Raw genomic sequence first — 22,303 nt, 5'->3', positions numbered from 1 at the left:
GCTTTAGTACGCATGGGCCCAAGGTGTACTTGATCCTTTAGTGTACGTGGACCACATCAGTGCGAGGTGTACACAACGGCACCTCTCTGTGTGACGCAAGGTGCAAATAGAGGTGAGCCTCTGGGCGTGGACCTCATCAGCCAAAAACACAGACAGTGACCTGCTGTGGCAGACGTGTCTGCATCCTGCATCAGGACAGCTATTGATAATATGTCTGTCTTTAAACATCAAGCAGGAATTGAGTATGTACTTAATATTTTAATAGTTTTTGCATCAATTATTGTGTTTTGATACATGTTCTGTTTTTTTAAAATCAGTTTTTGTCAGTCCCATTCATTTCTTAAAGACAAATGAAGTATTTTTTTACCGTGACTGAGAGGCCAGCAATCACATCTAGCAAATATACATAACAGCCCAAATCATGAATTCAACACTTCAGTTTTCAGAAAGAAGTTCAGTTCATCATGCCACACTGAACATGTGCTTTTGCAAAGAGCACAGATGTAGAGATAGACAGTTAGATAGATAGACAAAGTTTAAACAAATGCTTGTGTTCGCGGCTGTTGCATTCAGACCTGTGGTCCTGCTTGTCATAACTCAGTCAAGCAAAACAACATACAGAAAAATTCCTGTATTAGGTGTGGTCTGTTAAATTTAAATGGAAACCTACACTAAAATAAAATGACAAGTGAATGTAGGAAGTGAGCGAGAATTCAGTCAGCTGGAACTGTTCCTCAATGCCAAATGTCTTTGATTATACCTTTATACACTATGACAGTCTGATATTGATGACTGTCCTTTATAGTAAACAGATATGCACTTAAAATGTTAAAGCTTATATACATTGCTATAAATTGTAAACGTTTTATTAAAAATGACGTTATACATTAACTTATACAAGTTATATTGACTGGTAAATAAGGGTCCCCTTTAGTAATATATATTCTGTTATTTAAATCAACTTCATTGACATGTCAGGAGATATGAGGTTCCTCTGATTTTACCATTCCAGCTCCTCATTCAGCATCAATATGTAGTATAGTCATATTTGTTAGCTGTAAAAGATTGTTTTATATATATATTAGATATTGAGTAATATAATTATGGACTCATTTGCCCTGTCAAATAATTTTCATGAATGATTTAGTTTGCTGCTCACTGTGCAGACATGGCATTAATATTAATACTGTGCAAAATGAGGAAAACATTCTGGTATGATATTTGTACAATATCTCAGTGTGGGCTATCGATCATACTTATAATTTTTTTATGGAATTCTGTCCTTTGAAAGGCTGAAACTGATATATTTGAAGCTGATGTTAACTGTAGCATCTTTGAATTTGGCCATTGACTTGACCAGACATTCCAGTGTATGTCATTAATTGGTCGGTTGATCATTTATATTTCACGGAGGACCGACAGGTCTCCCTGAAAAGAATGAGCAGTTTAATTATTAGAAATTGTACATTTTCATATATGTTTCCAATGAGACTACTTGAGAGCAGGAACCAGCTATATACTTATTTTATAAGGCCTTAAAAACAAACCATGCAAAATGTAACAAAACCATGTATTCAGAATTAACTGAACCATAACTAATCATTATTCCCTCGAGGGAGATTTATAATAATTATGTTATTATTTCCTTCATAAGGCAGCTATTTGTTATGATTTCTTAGAGATTGTAACTTATTTTAAAATAATAATAATAATAATAATAAATAAATAAATAATAATATAATAAAATAAGACTATTTGTAGTCAGTTGATGCCAAATCAAGTGCAAAATTCTTGCACATATACCATGTGATGTGTCTATTAAAACTACATTATATTCTATAGGCTGAGTGGTTCTTTAGGGACGCTACAAATGTGTCCTGTCCCTTAACCATAAACCCTCAAGCTCTGATATGATTCACCCTTTAGAAATATAACATACTGTAGTTTAAGGTAATGGACATTTCCTTTAAAAGTAGGACTGACACAGCTAGGGATTGGTCCCTATACTGGTCTTAAGTGAATTTGATGATCTGAAGGATGTTTTTATAATTTTTTGCAGGATTAAGTTGGAAATGGATCTTCTTAAATTCATTATCTAAATATTAATTGAGATTTCATATTCAGATCACTTAAACACCTGTATGTATTTGTTAGATCTTAACCAGAAAGGGACTGTATTATTGCAGAGACATGGCTTGACTTTAGACACTGTGAGGTGGGGACATGAATGCCCAGAAAGGCATTCTTCATTTATGCACATCCTCAACGCCTCATCTTCCAGCTCTAACTATGCAGTAACACTACATAAAAATCCTCCTCTGCTAATAGTTATGCAATAACAACTTATGTTTCTGAACATCTTATAGTTTTGCTACTGTATGTGAGACTGCAACATGTTGAAATGCATCAATGTTTTTCGCTCAGGCACGCCATTTGGATTTTTTGAAGCATTTGACTCAGATGATCTTTTCTCTCAATTCTCCATATGATAATTACACATTACACCATGACCAGGTGCATGCACAGCTTGTCAGGTCACACTGAGTTTTGTTAGGTTAGTGTGTTGGCACATAAACCTTTGAAATGATTCATAAAAGCCTAAGCCTCATTCTAATGCTCTCTATGACAGTCCCTTTATTCCTCCCAACATTGTATAAATGAGACATTACATAATATTCCTCCTCTGTGCTCATTCGTCAAAACCATGTCAGTATTATATCACACGTCGCCTGAACACTGATTATGTTTGCTTTGAACTCATCATTGTGAGCTCTCACATTCCCTTTGCACAAAGCATTGCTCCTTTGAAAGACCTGCAATATACATGTCATACTGATTGCAATGTGTCATCAATGGGTATTTTTATGAAAATATCTCATCTTCTGTGGTGGTTGACTGTATTTCCAAGTTGGAATGATTAATTACATTTTAGGAATGGTGTAAAAAGTTTGGATTCTCCTAGATGTACCTGTAGTAGGAGTAAAAATGTTAAATCTGGTTCACTTAATGCAAACTAAGAATTAACACCATGAAAAGAGCTGCAAAAAGTAGGGGAATGATTATTGAAAAGGATGGGGTTTGCATTGGGATCTTAGCTTGGCCACCACTTAAATGTTACTCCCACCTTGCCAGATTGTAGCAGCACTTGATTCCAGGCCACTCAATGGGTACGAAGTGCTACAAGCTAATGAAGAGTCACAAGAAGAAGGACTGGCTTAAGCATGACTGACCAAATACAAAAGTGGGCATTTCGCCAGGACGCTGGGCTCACTAGGCATGGATGATGGACGTGGGGGGATCTTTAATGACCGCCAACTGGAATCAAGAGCAGAGAAATCAAGTTCAAAGCCCTCATTGCAATGCACCGTTTTTGTACAGGGGCCAATGGAATTAGTGCCTCCTGCTGGCCTTTCGTCACCACTACTAACACCATCTGGTCTGCTATCCAAAAGATAAACCAGGGAATCACTTAACTTCACAGACATGCCCCTGATTCGGTGCTGAACAGTTATCAGTGCATTATCAGCCCATATCGGGGTTGTTTGTATCTGCAGTGATGCTTGAACATACATCTTAGAGACAACAAAACCATCACCCTCTTTGATGCTAGCTGCTTTATGTGTTAAAGGAATACAAGCGTACAGCATTAAGCAGCTGCATGTTTAACAACCATTTACAGATATTTAACAGTGTGCTGCCAGAAAACTTAGATGTGATTTTATGCACAGAATTACAAGATGCTTGGAGTGTGTTTTCTTGGTACATATAGTTTATAGAAAAGTGGTCTTCCATAGAGGCCATTCTGCCTGTTATAGCCAGGTTGCTTTTACAGACAGTTTTGTGGTGATAGCAGTGCATATCAGCCAAAAGAAAAGCACTCTTTTCTAATCAGGTCAGAACTCTTGTTGTGTTTGGGTTCTGCTACTAAAACTATAATGAGATTGAACTCTCTCTCTTAGCCTCTCCAGAGTATCTCTACTCCAACATGATAGATTCAATGTTTTGAGGATGTTTTGATATATAGCCTTCAGCTATTCCACTGTAATTGCATCGGTGAATTATTGTGTCATATGCATCCACAGCATGAAAGAGCAGCACTTATGTTATGTGAATAGAGCAATCTAAAACAAACTGTAACAATGGTTGCTAAATTAATAGGTTTGCGTTTCTTTATGTTCCTTATGGATGAATCAGTTGGATGGTGAAACAAAAGCGATGTACAACATGTGCATCAAAACCTCTTGAGTTTTGGTGAGGATGGCTGAGCATGAGCGACGCTAATGGAAAGAAATTAATCAGTTTGATGATGCTGCCCCACTGGCAACAGTCGTGGTTGGGGCCATTATGTTTTCAGGTTGTCTGTCTTTCCATCCGTCCCATTGTTGGGAAGGACACATCTTAGGACTCCTTAAGGGAGTTTCTTAAAATTTGGTACAAATGTTCACATAAACTCAAAGATGAATTGATTAGATTTTGGTGGCCAAAAGTAACAGGGCAAGATCACTGTGAGCTCACAGCATCCCATTCTTATGAACATACCTCTTGGACACATCAAGGGAATGTCTTCAAATTTTGTGCAACTATCCACCATAACTCAAGGATGTAGTGCCTGTAATTTAGTGGTCAGAGGTCAGAGGTCAAGGTCACTGTGACCTCACAAAACACATTTTTAGCCTTAACTCAAGAATTCATATAACAAATAGGATAGAACTCCAGGGTTTCCTCCTTTTTACATGTAATTGACTGTGGCGCACCGCCACGGCAAAATAAAAGCCGCCACACCTTAAAAAATCAGGCATAAATAAATCCAGTGTTAGAGAAAGGAAATATTTTAGCGTCGTCTTCCACCGCAGTCTTTGACGTTAAACTAGCATGTTGGATATTTAGCTTGATAATTAGCTAGAGGATTAAAATTGTCACTTAGAGAAGAGTCCTGCACGGGTCACCACATCCGACCCGTTTTCCGACAGTAGCACAAATTACAATCCGTACCCAAGCTGACCCGCTATAAATTGATACCAACGCCCGAAGGAAAATTGGACAGACCAATTTTTAAAAGTGAAAGTAAGCCAGCGTGGGGAATGGGAGTTCTGGGGGGGCCCAAGCACACATGAATGAGCTCATATGAAATATAAATGCTTATTATTTGTGTCGCTAATAATGACTGATGATAATTGACGCATTGAAAATGGCAATCGTAAAACCCAACCCGCCTCTCCAGGCGTCCAACCATATCCGCATCTGTGTCCGACACAGTATGTTATTTTTCACCCGTGGCTGTGTAAGAGCATTATAACCAGATAAAAAAAAATGAAATTCCCTAAGTAGCCTATGACATAAGTATAAATATAACAGTGTGATGACCCAAACTGCGCCCCCCCCCCAGCGCCACAGTCTCAGAAAATACTGGGGGAAACACTACAACTCTCCACAAATATCTAGCATCTGATATCCAAAAGGTCAGAGGTTAAATGCATTGTGACATAATATTTAGCTAAAAATGTTTTGCCCATTATTCAGTGGCATAGCTCAGGAACAGAACTTGGCTGATGCATGGAGCCATACCAGCACAAGGCAGTAACTGTCTTGTCACACAGTGAGATAAATAAATCAAGTATCTGGTGGAATGGTGGAAAATGTTGTCCAGCATTTTCTGCAGCCCAAGTCAACATCCTCAAATGTCCTGTGTTGTCCAAAGCCCAAAGATATTCCGTTTACTGTCATAGAGGAGTGAAGAAAACAAAACATACTCACATTTAAGAAACTAGAATCAGAGAATTTGACTTATTTTGTCTTTAAAAGTACCCAAACCAAGACATTATCAAAATATTAAGTGATATTTAAAAAAAGATAGATTAATCGCTGCAGCTCTTTCACAGTATATACATAAATCACTCTTACGTCTGAAGCTTAGACTGATGTGCCTTTTAGTTACTAACAATGTAAAAAAGAGGAGAGTGTAAAGAAGAGATCCCCTTCGCAGCACGTGGCAGAGCGCCTTTGATCCTGTTATTGGGTCATGGCCTTGGCTGCACTAGCACAGTTCTACTCTGAGCATAAGTAGGTTTGCTCTAAAATTAGATACTGATTCCCGACTCTTAACCTTTAACCAATGTCAGCCTGTCCCCTACCTGGATCCAATTTAGAAAAATCATACAATTTATAAAGATGAATGCACAACAATAATTAGTTAAGAAAACTGCCCTACTGTGAAACAAGTTGCTACAGCCCATCCAATTAGAAAGGACAGGCTTCCTGCTAATGTGTTGTAGTCATGTTACAGGCTGCAGGGATTCCACCTGGATTATTTATTGATTGTAGTCGGACCACTGGGAAGGAGGCTTGCTGCTAATCCCTCACCCACAGTGGGGGGTGTAATGTGACGAGCTACTGTACAGTATAGCAGCCATATATTTCCTCTCTTCTCAGTAGTTGGTCATGTTTTAAAGATGAAAACAGAAGCTTTTTGGTTAAAACCTTTTTGGATCTTGACTTTTTAAGATTACCTCTGTAATTGTAAAATGACTGGTTGAATGGATAATGCCCATTGTGTGCATGTCCGAGACAGAAGAAGAAACTGAACCCAAAATTGCTCCCTTTTCCATCAGTGTGTGAGTGTGTGTGAATGGCTGAGCAAAGAAATATCACAGGGCACGTTGGTTAAGAAGTAGTGTATTACTCCTGATTTGCAGGTCGGCACCATGTGACACCATCAGTGTATGAAGTGCTTTGAGTGGTCAGAAGAAGGTGAAAGCACAATATAAATGCATGTCCATTTACCATTTTTATCCTTGTCTCTGTCAGGTTGTAGGAGGGACCCCGTGTGTGGTATTAGATGAAGCTCCATCCAGGTGTGAGAAGACTCCCGGAGCGGAGGAGGAGTCGGGGCTGCGAGTGACGCCCCAACCGGGCCTCAGCCCGACCCCCTCCCATCAGGAGGAGCACACAGAGGAGCAGCGCCTACAGTTTCTGGTGAGAGCATCTAGTAGTACTCACTATCTGGTATTGCCATGTTGGTGTTGTCCCTTTAACATCATAATTAATTTTACTCCTGGGACATCATGGAAACTGACCAGTCATGTTTTTGTAATGTCATGGAAAAAGACCAGAAAGTTATAAAACATGTGTTTAACATTGTGAAAGGGTCTATTTTAGCTCAAGCTGTGTTTTCATAAACCTAACCAGTTATTTTTGGTACCTGAATGTATTCAAGTATTTTTGTTGCCTAAAGCTAAGCAAGTATTTTATTCACCTAAAACTAACCAAACAGAGACAGAAAACTATAAAGACGCAGAAAATGATAATTGATCTTTGTGTAAAAACAATAAGGAGCTGTATATTATATTCCAGTTTGAATAAATCCTCGGCTTCCTGAATGAGAGTTGCTCTTTCGCTTAATTTAAGTTGAAATTATGGTCCTGGAACAACATTTATTACGATGTTCAGGAACAACACCAACATCAGTACATCAGTTTTTTCAGTGCTAAAGTGCCACATTTGTGTTTTTTCTGTTTGAATTCCAGTATGAAATGGACATGCAGGCAATTTGCTATAATTGAATAGCATGCACCAGTTATTGTTATTGCTTAAATTAATGGGCCCACATTCCCAATCGGTCCGTTCCTCATTCATGAGAGTCCTACACACTCGTTAGCAGCAATAACTGCATATTGTACATGTTTCTAGCTTTGTGATCCACTTTTCATGTGAAAATGAAGCTTTAATTCAGTGCTGGAACTTTAGCTCTGCGCTTCTGACAGAAAAACTATGGTCAGATTTGTTATGCAATGCTGGGATTATTTTGATCGCGTCCCTTGGAAGCAGAACAGTAGCACATTGCCCTTGCTGACTGTACTAGTGGGTCTCATGGCTTTAGAGCATTTTCCCTCTCAACTCTGTCTTGACTTGTTGGAAAGTAAAGTGGAGCTTCCAAAAAATAATTGATACTGTTTTGTTTATAGCAAGGGTACATCACATGAGCTATAATTAAAAAAAAAAAAAAAAAAAAACTACAAACAATATGCAGTCAACTGATAACAGAGTAGCAAAATATCAGTCACAGGCTGCTTGTTTTATCCTCCCATCACTGAACCATGCAATTATTGTGTTGTCATGACTGATTTGTGTCCATTATGATCATGCCTGCACTTCCCTCTGTACTCTCACTGATGTGTCAGCTGGGAGTGCAAATTTAAGATAGTGAGAAGCAGTCAAAATTAATGTGATGTGGGAAGTAATGTGCTGTTTTTAAATTCCTGATTAAAAGGAAGTCCTAATTAAAGCTGCAACATTCTGAGGGGAATGAGCAAGTATATAATTTAAGTTACTGTTTTCTGCTGTTCATCATCACATTGAAAATGAAGCTGCAATATGGCTGCACAAGGAAGTAATTGAAGTTATTTGAACTTAAACGAGGGACATGATGAAGATAGATAAAATGTGACATGAAGTTTTCTATGGATCTTAATGGATCTTAACCTACCACCATAGAGTAACATGCTATCTTCCATAAAGTCTGACCTAGTCATGGGAAAAAAGTGGGATATAATTGTGGGAAGTCTTCGATGATTTAAATGACTTACAGATTTAGGACAGGGCACATCAGCTGAGTAAGCACTGAGCTGCCCCAGAAACAATGTTAGCCCAGAAAGAATGTGGGTGATATTTTTAGCAACATCGGATTGTTGACTTCATTGGTCCATACTGAAATATCTTAAATGCTGAGGGTCGGATTACAATGAAATGGTGCCCTGAGGACAAATGTAATAACTTAAGTGATCACTAGACTTATCATCTTGCGCCATTATCCAGTCAAAATTGTCATCTACACAGTACTTTGGGTTATGACTAAATACTTGCAAAACTAATGACAATCCCCATCCTCCTCAATTGTTCTTGTGTTTAGTGCTCAATAGCAAATGGTAGAATGCTAACAAACTAAACTAAGTGAACATGATAGATATTCACATCTACTAAACATCAGCATGTGAGCTTTGTCATAGTGAGCATGTTAGCATACTGACATTCACATTTAGCTCAGAGCACTGTCATACTGAAGACCTTCCCCTTTAGTTTAAAGAGGAACATGGTGACAATAGCTTAAATGTACCTTTAGGTTTTCATGTTTGGGTTTGTTAAAAGGATTTTAACCTCCCACCATAGACTAAGATGCTATCCTTCATAGAGCGGATGAGTCATGGGAAAAAAGTTGGATGTGAGAGATGAGTTCAACGTCTTACAGATTTAGGACAAAGCACATCAGCTGAGAAAACACTGAGCTGCCCCAGATATAATGTTAGCTCATAAAGAAAGCAGCTCATATTTTTAGCCGCACTCGCAATGTCGGTCAGTCTACTGCTTTGGTCCGGACGGAAGAATCTCAACAGCTGTCGTTTGGATTGCCATGAAATTTGGTACAGCCAATAATGGTGCCCAGAGGATGAATTTCAATAACTTTAGTGATCCGTTCACTTTTCAGCTAGCCCCATCATCAGGTCAGATCCTTGATGTCAAAATTTTAATCAATCCAGTACTTAGGGTTATGCCCAAATACTTACAAACCTAATGACAGCCTGATCAGCCTCAGCTGTCAACATGGAAAACATTTATAATTGCTTAAAATTAGCATGTTAGCATTGCTGTTGCGAGCATGTTTGAACACTGATGTTAGTGTTTAAATCAGAGCACAGAGGTGCTCAGGTAAAGCCTCATAGTGTCTCTAGCATGGCTGATGAATTTATCTTGTTTTTTTTTCTTCGGGAATAAAAAAAAAGATAAATAATATACATTGCACCTGTTTAACCCAGTTGTTTAAAGGGTTAGGTAAAGTGAAGAGACGAAATACATTACTTGTGACTCTGGGAGAAAAATCTCAATAACAAAAATGAACTTAGAGCCCCAGCAAATCAACTGTTTCAGTGAAATGTGTCTTTAATGACTGTGAAACAGCTGACGGAACATTTAAGTTCCAATCAGTGCTGTTAATTTAGCTTCAAAGTCCTGATTCAACTACGCAAACAGAACATCCTCACTTGATACACATTATTTAGAAGCCTTTAAAGCTGTGACTGATACACAATCAAGCAAATCAGACCACAGATTGCAGTTTAATTATCATTATTGTCTTGCTGTGTCACCACTGATGAGTTCTTCAGTCAGCTGCTGGTGGTCTACAATTAGCCTGTCTGTTGTGTAGCCTCCCCCCACACAGTCACAGTGGTAATACGTGATTGAGGTCCTGTGGCCATGCTGAAATAAGCTGATTTCTCCTATGCTGGTCCTGCATGTAAGCTGCATTTAGAATAATTAAAGGATGCTAAGCTTTGTAATACCTCATTGCTGGCGTGTCAGAGGTCATTATGGAAACTAAAGCCAATGTATTCCGCATTGCAAAATATACAGTAAAGGCAAATCTTTTGACATTATTGCTCCTATACAGTATATCCTGCTCTTTGTTGGCTAGTTTTTCTGTATGAAACTATGTTAGGAATTATATGTAGTTTAAGAGCCATGTTAGATTTCAAAATAAGGTTTCAGTGTTATTATCTCTGCTTTGTTGTCATTGTCGGTTTAGGAAAGTGAGCTGAGCAAGAAGAGAAAAGAATGTGAAAACCTTGAGCATGAAGTAAAGAAGCGACAGAAGAGATGTCTGGATTTGGTAAGCAATCTTCTCGCTCCACTATTTCTCTTCTCACATGGTCTCTGGCGGAGTCCAGTCTGGTTTAAGCATTACCGTAGTGGATACAACAATGGACTTTGAAGACGTTTCCTCAGCTTGATCTCAGTGTTGTCTTGTGGTTTGGTAACAGGAGAGCCAGCTTGAGGATGAGCAAGGCAAAAATGAGCAACTAAAGGAGGAGGCAGATCTCCTCAGGAGGAAGGCGCAGCTGCTCGACCAGGTCAGTGTTGAGCGCCTTAATTTTTTTAATTTTTCCCACCAACTGGGGCTGAAACTTATATTTATTTTGATTTGAATCTGTCAATTAATCTGTAAATTACTTTCTTAACTGATTAGTTTGGTCGTCGAAAGCTCAAGATGACATCCTTAAATATCTTGTTTTCTGTACAACCCAAAGATATTCAGTTTTCTGTCATAGAGTAGTTAAAAAACATAAAATATTCTTATATAAAAGGCTATAATCAAAACATTTTTTTTATGGAATCATGACTTATATTAACTAGCTTTGTGATCTGGGAATCTAGAAGGTCAGTTGAGAAAAGTCGTCTTAAGTTTCATGTTGCTGTGGAGTAAAATCTCAAAATAATAAAGAATGATGACCAAAACTATGAATCTGGATCCAAGAACTGTGATACATACAAAACATACAAAATGATCCAGTCCATTAACCTGCTGTTGTTTCTCAGACTCGGGCTGAGAATGAGGAGTTGAGGGAAGATCTCTCTGAAGTGACCGCTCGACACAATTCAGTTCTCGAGGAGAACCAGAGACTCCGTGCCAAACTGGAGAACCTAGAGCAGGTCCTAAAGGTACTGTACTGCTGGGCTCAGATACAGAACTTTTATTTTTTTCTTACAATGCTGCTTGAAAAAATGGCCTTCTTTCGTTTATAGCATATGCGAGAGGTCGCCGAGCGAAGGCAGCAGCTGGAATTGGAACATGAGCAGGCACTGGCTATCCTTAAATTCAAACAGGATGAAATCAAGCGGTTACAGCGGGTAAGAACCACAGCCTGGGCACTTGACAGATACATTTGTCTTGCTAAAATCAAACCCTAATTTCCCTGAGGCTGGAACATGGGAGGCTTTGTCCAGCAGGAGGCAACCTTTGGGCACCAATAAAACAAGTTTTGTCAGGGAAGCTTGCCGCGATGTAAATTTGATTTTTACGAGCAAACAAACAACCTTACACTGACTTTTTTGTCTTTTTAATTATCAGGCTCAGTTATTCGCCAAGAGGGAGCATGAGGGAGTGGTTCAGATGCTGGAGGTGAGTGTGTATTACACTACTGTGACAAGTCAGCAAAAAAACGTTACTGTTTATCCCTTTCATTGCCACACAGTAAAGCCCTGAGTTGCTTTTTCAAGACTTTAGGATGACTTCCCAGAACATAAATCAAAGGTGCCAGTGTTTATTACAGTCACACAAGAGAGTGGAAATGAAATCACTCAGCCATGGCAGAGGAGTGTTGTTCAGACTTCCTCAGTATTTCTGTCTTGCACTAGTGAATTCCTGTCTGTTTAGATAAAATCTAATTCATTATTTAAGGTGTTTCTTATCTCCCTAACATCAAGCAAAAGGAGTATAAGTATTTAATAATCTCCCTGTCCTTAGTAGACCTACGACCTACCACTGCCATTGAGGCAACATAGTCACATAGCACAATTGGCTCTTTATTCTTATTCAAACACCTGGCAGAGAAACTGTTGCAGAACATACTTCCACTTTTGTCGCACTTCATGGGGCTGGAAAACCGTTTGAGCAGATGGCTTCTCCACTGCTGTGTGACATTTATAGTTGCTCTCAGTGTGAGTGTAACGCACTTTGAATTCAAAATGAATCCAGACAGTCGGTGACAGTTGAAGCCCCTGTCTGTCTGATTGGCTGCTAGTTTTGAACGATGAAGGAAAAAAGAAAAAAGAAAAAAAGAGCTTTAGAGCTTCGACTTAACCTCAAAGATTTCATCATCCACACTTGGTGACAGTATACGTGTGCCGTCTGTGCTCGGTTTTTCACACTGTGCATTTTGTTACGAGAGTTTGTTCCTAAATGAAGTGTGTATTTTATTTTAGGAGTTGACTCAGCTTGTGTTGCGGAGGGAGCTGGTAGAGTATAGTTGCTCCTCTTCTTTAAAAAAAATGCTCATTTCCTTCCTATTGCATTGTTTCTCTTACTTTCTGTCTCTATTCAAACCCGGAGAAAGTCTCTCTCCCTCCCAAGAACCTGAGCTTTGCTGCTAAGTCAACACACTGCCTTTTGCAATCTGTTAAAAACAGCTTTTGAAAGTAAAAAAAGAGTACTTTGTTGTTCAAAGGGCAGATGTTGACTGCTGAGGGCCGAGACACAGACCTAGTGACTCTGGCTCCTGACAGGATTTTCTTGCAGAATGCTGTGTTTCTACTTTATTAATACAAGTTATCTTTGCTATATTCTTTGTTTGACAAGCATGTGTTTACTTTGGAATCCCCTTTTTTCCTTTGTGCTATCTTTTTGCTAACCAGAGTACACTGGACTGCATGCAGGTACTGTCTGACCCTTCCCTAGCTCCTGTAGGACCGTAAAAAACCCCAATTGCTTTTGATTTAAATCCTTCAATTTGACAGAATTTAACCAATTCTGGACATAATTTGTGTTTTATACTTTTAAAGCAGCAACCCTGCAGTGATGACTGTAAAACAGTCTTTTATAAATGATTCATGTGGCCATAAAGGCCCATTTGATGCTGATACAATTTAGTAGGTTACCAAAGTGTGTGTAAATCAGGCAATTCACATGAGGCCAGATAGCAGCATGTGTGTGTGTGTGCGGCACAGCTGCATTTAGCACACTTATCATGCTGGCTTGTTATTTGATCTATATTACAGGTACTATCTCCTTTTTTGTACAGTATACCGAACACATCACTGAGTCGGATTGCTATTTGTAAATGAGTATTAGTTTCTGCTCAGTTTAGCCAGATAACAACTGACTGCAGATGAGGCTGTGCGTAGGTGCAAGCTAACAGGAAATGTTGTTCAGATAGTTTCGTGCAGAGGCTTTTGTCAGATCAGCCTGCCAGGAAACTCCCACCGCAACCTGAAGTGAAATCAGCCACATATAGAAACTCGGTGGGGCTGAGAGAAACTTCTGTAGTGTTTGCTGTTTGTTAAAGCAAATGCAGTGTTAGACAGAAATACAATGTATTACTTCTCATAACCCACGCTACCTCTCCCATTCTGTTTTTTACTCCTGTGTCCCATCTTACCAGAAAACTACCCAGCTTTATTTGCCGCCCTTTTTCTGCTAAATGAACCCTTTAATTCTTTGTCATTTGTGTTTTGAGCTCATATTTCTCTCACAGTTTACATTGTCTGTCTTGCAGAAACCTGAATTAAATATTGCTTTACTTCATTTAATAATGTATTATTAATATCTCACTTAAGCTGCAATTTATTATCAGTATGTTTGCCATAATTTCTCGAAATATCTGTCTACCAACCAGAGTAATCACATCTGTGTAAGATCAGATGTGTTAAAAGTGGATTTCACATCAAATAATAAAAGCAGTGTTTCATAGTTAAGTAGACTGTATAGTGTAAGATGTTTCTGCATGACACTGACAATTCAGAAAAACAGGTTACTTTAGTATACATGGCCCTGTTTGATTGTGCAAGCCCAACGACAGCCGCAGTGCTATTCTTCTTGGACACACAGACAGTATGGGCATCTCCGAGCACAGCTGCTTGTTTTGTTTATGCATGTCCAGCAGCAAAAAGAGCTCACAGGCTGTGAATAAATGGGAGGGTGTAGGGATTAATACATATGCTCTTGGCCAGTCACAACAGCTCAATAAGTGAAGAATCAGCTTCTCTAGGAAACCTTTAAGGAAGAGGGTCTGCGTGTGCTGGTCGTTGTGCTGCCATGAAAATAGGGCCCACAGGGTTAGGTCTTTCCACATGACTGTGTTAAAACCCAAATCCACCTTAAAACACAGACTCTATTACAAAACTACTTTCCTCAGTTGCTTATGTATTTAAAAAAAAAAAGCAAATGCAGCAGTCAACACGTGTAAACTATACCACCTCATCACACAGTTATCCCTGAAAGTTTACATTTACTCATTACATGTTGATATATAGTGTTTAAAGGTGGATTCTCCCATTTAAAGTAAATTGCTAAAAGCTGTGTTTTTACTGTATGTGTCTTCCCTGTCTGTTGCACCTGTGTAGTCAAAGGTACGAGATCTGGAGGAGAAATGTCGCAGCCAGAGCGAACAGTTTGGCTTGCTGTCCCAAGAGTTGGACAAGTTTCGACTGCAGGCCTCGAAGGTGGACCTGGCTGGCTCTAGCCTCCTTAACAATCCCAGCCTCTCTGTTCTGACTAATGGGGTGGGCCTGACTACTGAACGAGGTGAGCCACGCATCACACACCAAGATACAACCTGTGTAGTCAAGAGAATTTTAGTTGTTGTTTGCTCATAATACATTCTTTGCTACAATAAGCTAAACATGAGAGGTTTCTATGGTGCTCTTTCTTAACAACTAGATGGAACCATGGAAATAAATTGATTTGATTTGATTAATTTGTAATATCCTCAAAATGATTACCTACACATTCATATATTATATGTATTTTATTCTTTACTTTTTTCCAGGGACAGCTCACAATTAAAAGCAATTGCACCAGAATTAGCTAGCAGCCAGTTTGCATCTGTTGTCTTATGTAAGTGCTTATTTGCAAAATGTTAATAGTAAATGAATGAGTTTGGTACATCAAAATTCACAGTGGTGTCAACAGCCGTGTATTTGAAGAAACAACTTCAACTGATTGACCAAGAACAGAGATATAAATTCAAGCAGCTTGCTTTATTCTGTGTTGTTTCAAGATAATCATGTAGTTGAATCCTTACCCAACCTATATTTAACTTTCATAATATATAATCTTTGTTAATGTTCCTGCAATCTTTCATTTTCAAAGTACATCTTACCATCAAAAGATCAAATGATCCCTGGCTCAAAGCCTGGCTTGGGTAATACGGACCAACAGCATCAGTCCACTCACGGACACAATGCCTTCAAAAGCATCCAAATCCATTTTTAAACTGCCCCGCCAGGGATGCATCCTTTGAGCCTTTAATACAGGGATTTCTCATTGTTGACTTTGTAGTTTAAACAGTAAGGGTGCAGCCGCATCAGTGCAAATCTAGTCCAAACCTTTCCTACTGTTTGCATCCAACAAGCTTTTTCTCCCACACTGTTCATGTGTTTTTAGACTGCACTGGTGGCTCATGGGATATGGTGTCCCTGGGTGAAATAGCCTTCTGGAGTCTCGAGGGAGGGGACTCTCTCTCCTGCCCTGAGGGTAATGATCCGCTCGGTACTCTCTCCGTCACTCATGATATGTGGTGGACACTGTCACAAAAAGCATGGCATGTTCTAACTTGTCATCCCACCCACACTGTCACAGTCCAACACTGTCTGTACTCTCCATCATATGAGGGTCGGTGCCCGTGGGCTGCGGTAGGAAGTGAACCAGCTAAGCCCCTTAACAGTGCTGGTGTGACTCAAGGTAGTGTGGCCTCTGACCTCAGACAGATGGAGACAGGATTTTTCCTCTACTGTTTAATCAGCCAGGTTCAACCTTGAGCCTCCTGCATGTCAATCAGTGACCTCACCCACCTAGCTGCTCATGGACTCAACCAGGTTAACCAGCGAGAGGACCAGTGTTGTCAGCTAAAGTCACGGATTAAGTATTATCCTCTTCCTCTCTCTCTCTCCTGCTAGATGTGGCTGCCGCTCTGCGGATGGGGGCCACCCCCCACGCTGCAGGGCTGTCCAGGGTTGATCGCTCGCCTGTCACCAAACACCGTGAGCTGCCCACCATCAGTGTCAGCAAGTCAGGCTCTTCCTCCAGCAAGTCAGAGACCGCACACCTCACCCCCAAGTCTGATACCCACCTCAGTCCACACAAATCAAGCCCAACACATGAGGTACCAGACTTGAGGATGAACAGTTATTCACTTGTTACTTATTTCAGAATCAATTCTTTATTTATTACTTATCAGGAGCAACACACACTAATTAAAATCAACAAGATGTGAGTGATGTGAGCTTTCATCTGCAGCCCCTCGGCAGGTTGTGTATTTTTGGACCTCACTGCTTCCCAGAGATCCAGTGTCACCTGTGTGACACCTGTCAGTTGGCAGCTTTGCCACGCCTCAATAACAACACCACATGAATGCGATCTGCACCTTTTATTAAAGTTTCATCGTCCGCTGTTATAGGTCTTTTCTTTCGTTTGTTCGACCATGACAACGTTAAGCAATTACTCCCAATGCTAGAAGAGACCAGGACAAACAAAACTGTTCGGTTGCGTGCGAACCACCTACTCTCAGCGGCCGACGCATCACAAACTGTGCACCGTTTGTGATATTTTCCAGGAAAGTCACCACCAGCTCCCAGTGTACATCTTAAGGATTACAGCAAATGCAAGGGCTTTCATCAGTGCACCATAGGCTCAGTCGTCAGTCTAATAATTTTGACAACACAGCGCTGGTTGTGATTATATAATATAGCTACTACTTCTGCTTTCAGTTAAATTGACTTAAGTTGAATGTACTTAATGGTCCATGATATGCACTTTGCATATAAGAAGAGGCAATGCTGGTCATTCTTTAGCATATATACCACCTTTCACAATATAAAACGGTTTTAGGGTGTCTGTAGGTTCTTAAAAAGTCTTTAATGCATTTTTAGAAATATTAGGGCCTTAAAAGTCATTTGGATTTGTGAGGTCTATTCAGCATCAAAGTCCACATTTCTGACTATACACATTTTCAAACCTACCACTCAACCTAATATCATCTTTTTACTTTATACTTGCACATACTTGCTGGCAAAATGGGTTAGTGTAAATGTGAAGCCCTGTGTGTAGGTTTGTGATAACATGACTCCTGCCTGCAGCTCTTCTGCTTTCTTTGTTTCTACATAGACAGGCAGATTGCTCATCAAGATTACTAAGACCGCCACGCACGATCACATTGATTGTGTGGATTTGATAGATTAAAAAGCCCTCCTTAACCTCTCTGTCGTCTCGTGCGAGTACACAATGCTAGAGCTCCCTCTGCTCATTCTTTGGATCTGCTGCCATGATTTAATATTTTTCTTGTGCCATATCTCCAAAATTTCAGTGTCTTGTTTCGCATAACATAGAGGTCGACAGTCCTTGAATCTCATCTCACGTCTGCACACAGTTCGATAAAGCTCATATTTAGTGAGATAATCCACTCGACACCGTGGATTATGAAGGTTATACAGTAGTATTTGTGAGTGATTATCCTTAAAAAGGTTTCCCAGGGAGCTATAAATAAACAAGCTCTCTTATTGTGTTGTGTGTAACCACCATGAATGGAAATAAAACTCCAAACATGGTGACAAGGTGATTCTCTGATTACTATCAACAGTGAGTTATTGATAGTAACTCACCATATAACAAGAATGTTGTTCACATAATTTTCCCTTGAGCAGTCATGTGTAATAGCTAATAACTAGATCTGTATTTACAGTAAATAGATTTATAAGAAGGCATCCTTTTTTCTCAAAACTATATGAAAAATGTTATAGTTGCACTGAAAAAAAAACTAATTCACAACAATTCCACTACGTCTGCTTATGGGGATTTACTGTGTCAGAGTGTTTTTAAATCCCTCTGAGTTAGTCTAGTAAGCAGTCCAGGCAATTCATCCTGTGTTCATGGTGTTCTCAGGTGGACACAGCCAGTGAAGTAGAAGAGTTGGACATTGATGTAGCCCCGGCACCTTACACAGCCAGCAGAGGAGCAGCAAAGCTTCAGGTTTTCATTGCAAGATACAGGTAAGTATTAAACTGACACAGTAGTTGACTCACTACATCAACAGTCTGAATATGTGATGAAAATAACTTAATCTTTGACAGCTATAATCCATACGATGGCCCCAATGACAACCCTGAGGTGGAGCTTCCTCTCACTGCTGGAGAATACATCTATGTTTATGGAGACATGGATGATGATGGCTTCTATGAAGGTGAGTGTGGAGTATATATTGTTGCATCTAAACTTTTATATTTCTGTTCTTACCTGGTATTGAGTGTTTTACTGTTGCTCCTTACAGGCGAGCTGATGGACGGACGGAGAGGGCTGGTCCCTTCTAACTTTGTGGAACGTGTATCGGATGACGATGTCATGAGTGCTAACCATCCAGTGACGGGGGACATATCCCATAACTCCCTTCTAGACAGCAGCCTGCACAGTGCCAGCCACCAGCATCACCTCCACATGGGCGTCAGCGCCTCAGAAAGGACAGAGGCCTCTGTTGCCTCTGGCCCTGCCTCAGCCCCTTCAGACCCAGCATCGGCCTTGGCTGTCCCAGCCCCCCTCACCAACGGCCTGGACTTGGATTTGGAGGAGGTGGGAGTGGACATTGTGCCTTACCCACGTAAGCTCACCCTCATCAAGCAGCTTGCCAAGAGCATCATCATCGGCTGGGACCCTCCGTTGGTGCCGGCTGGGTGGGGCAATGTGTGGAGCTATAATGTGTATGTGGACCAGGAGCTGCGGCTCAATGTGCCCTTCGGTTCTCAGACCAAAGCGGTGCTGGAGCGGCTTGACATTAACCTCAAGGCCTACCGTGTGTCAGTACAAAGCCTGACAGAGAAAGGCCTCTCAGACCAGCTGCGCTGCAGCTTGCTGGTCGGTCGGGACGTTTGTGTGGCGCCCACGCAGGTGCGCGTGGAGAGGATCACCGCCACCTCTGCCAACCTGACCTGGCTGCCCAGCAACAGTAACTATGTGCACATTGTGTCTTTGAATGAGGAGGAGTGTGAGCTGGTAAAGGCTGGCTGCTACTCGCTGTGCCTCAATAACCTCTTGCCCAGTCTGCAGTACACAGTCAAAGTGGAGGCACGGCCGCACCGCACACCATGGGAGTTACCTGTGGAGCGGCGTGAACACAGAAGCGCTACAATCACCTTCACCACACTGATGGCAGGTCAGGATTTACTTTTTTATCTAGCAACAGATATACTTTAAAGGTGCCATGCCAACTACATTCACACATAGTCTGCAGGTCATGAATTAATATGATTCATTATTCTCCATTCTAATTTGCAGTCTAGAAGTTCGGTATTTATTATTGGATTTGTGATTGAAAGATTAATAAATACTAAAATAGTTGGGGCAAACATAAGCCCCATTCACACTGCCCCTTTAAATGTGGGAATCATGCACTGATACTCCACCTCACTGTGTGAAAGTTACAGATGCGGAGAGGGCTAACAGTTTCAAGTCTGTCTGAATGGAAAAGCCAGCGCCACGGAACAGGGGTGTGTCAATCTGATGGTGTTCACAGTCAGAGAGTTTAACAGCACTGCTTGTTTTTAGTGTGAACAAAAAAAAGGTGGTGTAAAGGCAAGCCTTTATTGTAGCGATTATGCAGAGTTGTGTGGAAAGGGCTTTAGATACACATGATCGTGTCCGATATAACAGGTCAAAATCTTTTGCAGAAATATAGAGAAAATGGATTGCACAAGTACCCTTACCCTCTGATGATGATGACTTCCATCAAAAATGAGCATCGAAAAAAAATCACATGCATCCTAGTGTCACCCTTAACTAAATAGGAACTTAATAATCAACCAAAAAATTATTCAAGTCCTTTCATTTATGTGTATAAGCTCTATTGTGTGTGTGTGTGTGTGTGTGTGTGTGTGTGTGTGTGTGTGTGTGTGTGTGTGTGCGTGCGTGCGTGCGTGCGTGCGTGCGTGCGTGCGTGCGTGCGTGCGTGTGTGAAGAACGCAATTTTCTTGAAAGATTTCTCCATGTAGCTTTGGTGTTAGTGACTGACATTGTATAAACGGTTGCACTGCTGGTTAGTAGATTTGTGAACTGTTGATGAGGAGGTCCCATCCACTATTCAACTAAATTACAGTTAGCAGAGCTACATGTCTACCCAATGGATGCAAATTAATATGTCTTACATTCAGTAGTGGTGATTCTGTACTTCTCACATATGTGGAGGCTTTATTCATGAGAGCTTGTTTTTAGAGCTGCTCTGACTTGCTTCTACTTAATGGAATTGCCAAAATACCTTGGCAACAAATGCACTGCTTCAAAGCTAAACAAAATAAGTGACTTGATTGGTCATGACAGATTCTGTCCTGTACTGCACTACAAGTATTCCTACTGAGAGCTATCGTGGCATTTGTAAGTTCCTTTTATTTTATATGAGTGGAAGCTCAAAGAATTTAAATTCCATTTAAATGAGGAAGCTAGATCTGAGATTTTATGTTGACGTTGCATTGAGGTTTTTTTTCCTGCTCATCCTATTTAACAATGTTTTGTTTTCATGAATACAGGTTAGGCCTGTACGATGCATATTTGTGATGAGATTTGAGTTGTATTTCTCTAAATGATCATTGAAATTTGCTTAAGTTTCATGCCCACATTCTGGGACTGCAGGTATATGGTTTCTAAATTTCTTAAGTAGTATTCGATGGCATTTTTTTAGAAGTAGAATCATGTGCACATTATGGATGTCATTTCTATTCCAAGTGTTGTTTTATTTTCAGTCAGACTGAATCTATATTGATCCTGTATTAACAGAAAAACTTTTCTCTATCTGGTGCTTGCCACTGGCTGTGGTATGATGCTTTTGCTCCCTGCAGGTCCCCCCGATGCTCCTCTGGATGTCCAGCTGGAGCACGGCCCCACCCCGGGGATTGCCCTCATCAGCTGGCTGCCTGTCACTATAGATGCTGCTGGGACATCCAACGGAGTCCGTGTCACTGGATATACCATATACGCTGACAAGAGAAAGGCAAGAACTTGGCACTTTCTGTGGGACTTCCTGTTCAACTATGCTATGCTTTGACATGAGTATATAGCTATCTCTCATGTGTGCAGTTTTATAATGTCAATGTGATGGAGGTATTTAAAAACATACCCGTCGTTCTTCTTTCAAAGGTGCTGGAAGTGTCTTCCCCGACAGCTGGCAGCGCTCTGCTGGGCCCCTCTCAGATCCAGTCTCTGCAGGCAGCTCAGGAGCTCACTGTCCGCACCATGTCTGCCCACGGGGAGTCCTGTGACTCTTTCCCAGTCAATGTGCCCTCCAAGCTGCCTGCCATCATGGCGGGTCCAGCTTTCACCTCCCCAGTTGTGCCAGCCCTAACCTGCCCACCCGCAGGTCCCACTAACCTGCCCTCACCGCTGTCCTACGGGAACTCTGCTGCCAAAGTCTCCATGCTGCCCAGCTCTATGCCATCAGATACACACATCATTGGCCTCACAGTGGAGGTTGATGCCAACACTCCTCATGCTCTTCACTCTGAAGAGTTTCTCTCATCTGCCTCATATGTGAAGGCCTGGGCCAACCCGTCTTCTGCTGCTGCCTTGGCTGTGTGTGAGGCCACATTACCAGTAGTCTCCACCATCACTCCGGTGGTAAGCCTCACTCTGCAATCCTTCTGTATATACCGTAAGACACCACAACTGTTTGTTTTTCTGAATCAGAGGTTTTCAAACTGTGAGGTAGGCGTCTCCAGGGGGAGAGTTGAAGGGGGGGGACAGAAAGTGAGATAATTGAGACTAAAGATACTTCATCAGGTAAGGGGA

The 22,303-nt window shown here is 40.8% G+C and overlaps 1 protein-coding gene across 2 annotated transcripts in view; it reads left to right on the top strand.

The window, feature by feature from the left end:
• The window catches only part of tspoap1 (TSPO associated protein 1), a 71,563-nt gene that overhangs the window by 35,349 nt on the left and 13,911 nt on the right, over positions 1–22,303 (top strand). The window contains exons 7-22 of one of the 2 annotated variants that reach the window (XM_030437787.1): positions 6,805–6,972; positions 10,574–10,657; positions 10,809–10,898; positions 11,365–11,487; positions 11,572–11,676; positions 11,897–11,947; positions 12,751–12,783; positions 14,887–15,067; positions 15,929–16,018; positions 16,441–16,646; positions 18,422–18,528; positions 18,610–18,719; positions 18,807–19,682; positions 21,125–21,151; positions 21,358–21,509; positions 21,656–22,132. In XM_030437787.1, the coding sequence (XP_030293647.1) occupies positions 6,805–6,972; positions 10,574–10,657; positions 10,809–10,898; positions 11,365–11,487; positions 11,572–11,676; positions 11,897–11,947; positions 12,751–12,783; positions 14,887–15,067; positions 15,929–16,018; positions 16,441–16,646; positions 18,422–18,528; positions 18,610–18,719; positions 18,807–19,682; positions 21,125–21,151; positions 21,358–21,509; positions 21,656–22,132 (2,880 nt within the window). Of the gene's footprint in view, positions 1–6,804; positions 6,973–10,573; positions 10,658–10,808; positions 10,899–11,364; positions 11,488–11,571; positions 11,677–11,896; positions 11,948–12,750; positions 12,784–13,179; positions 13,201–14,886; positions 15,068–15,928; positions 16,019–16,440; positions 16,647–18,421; positions 18,529–18,609; positions 18,720–18,806; positions 19,683–21,124; positions 21,152–21,357; positions 21,510–21,655; positions 22,133–22,303 lie in introns of both variants that reach the window. The other variant, XM_030437786.1, reaches the window with a different exon arrangement.

Source organism: Sparus aurata, chromosome 13 (genome assembly GCF_900880675.1).
Source record: "Sparus aurata chromosome 13, fSpaAur1.1, whole genome shotgun sequence".
NCBI classification, from domain to species: Eukaryota; Metazoa; Chordata; class Actinopteri; order Spariformes; family Sparidae; genus Sparus; species Sparus aurata.
Note: the sequence above shows the minus strand (reverse complement) of the source record. Positions and strands in the feature narration are given on the sequence as shown.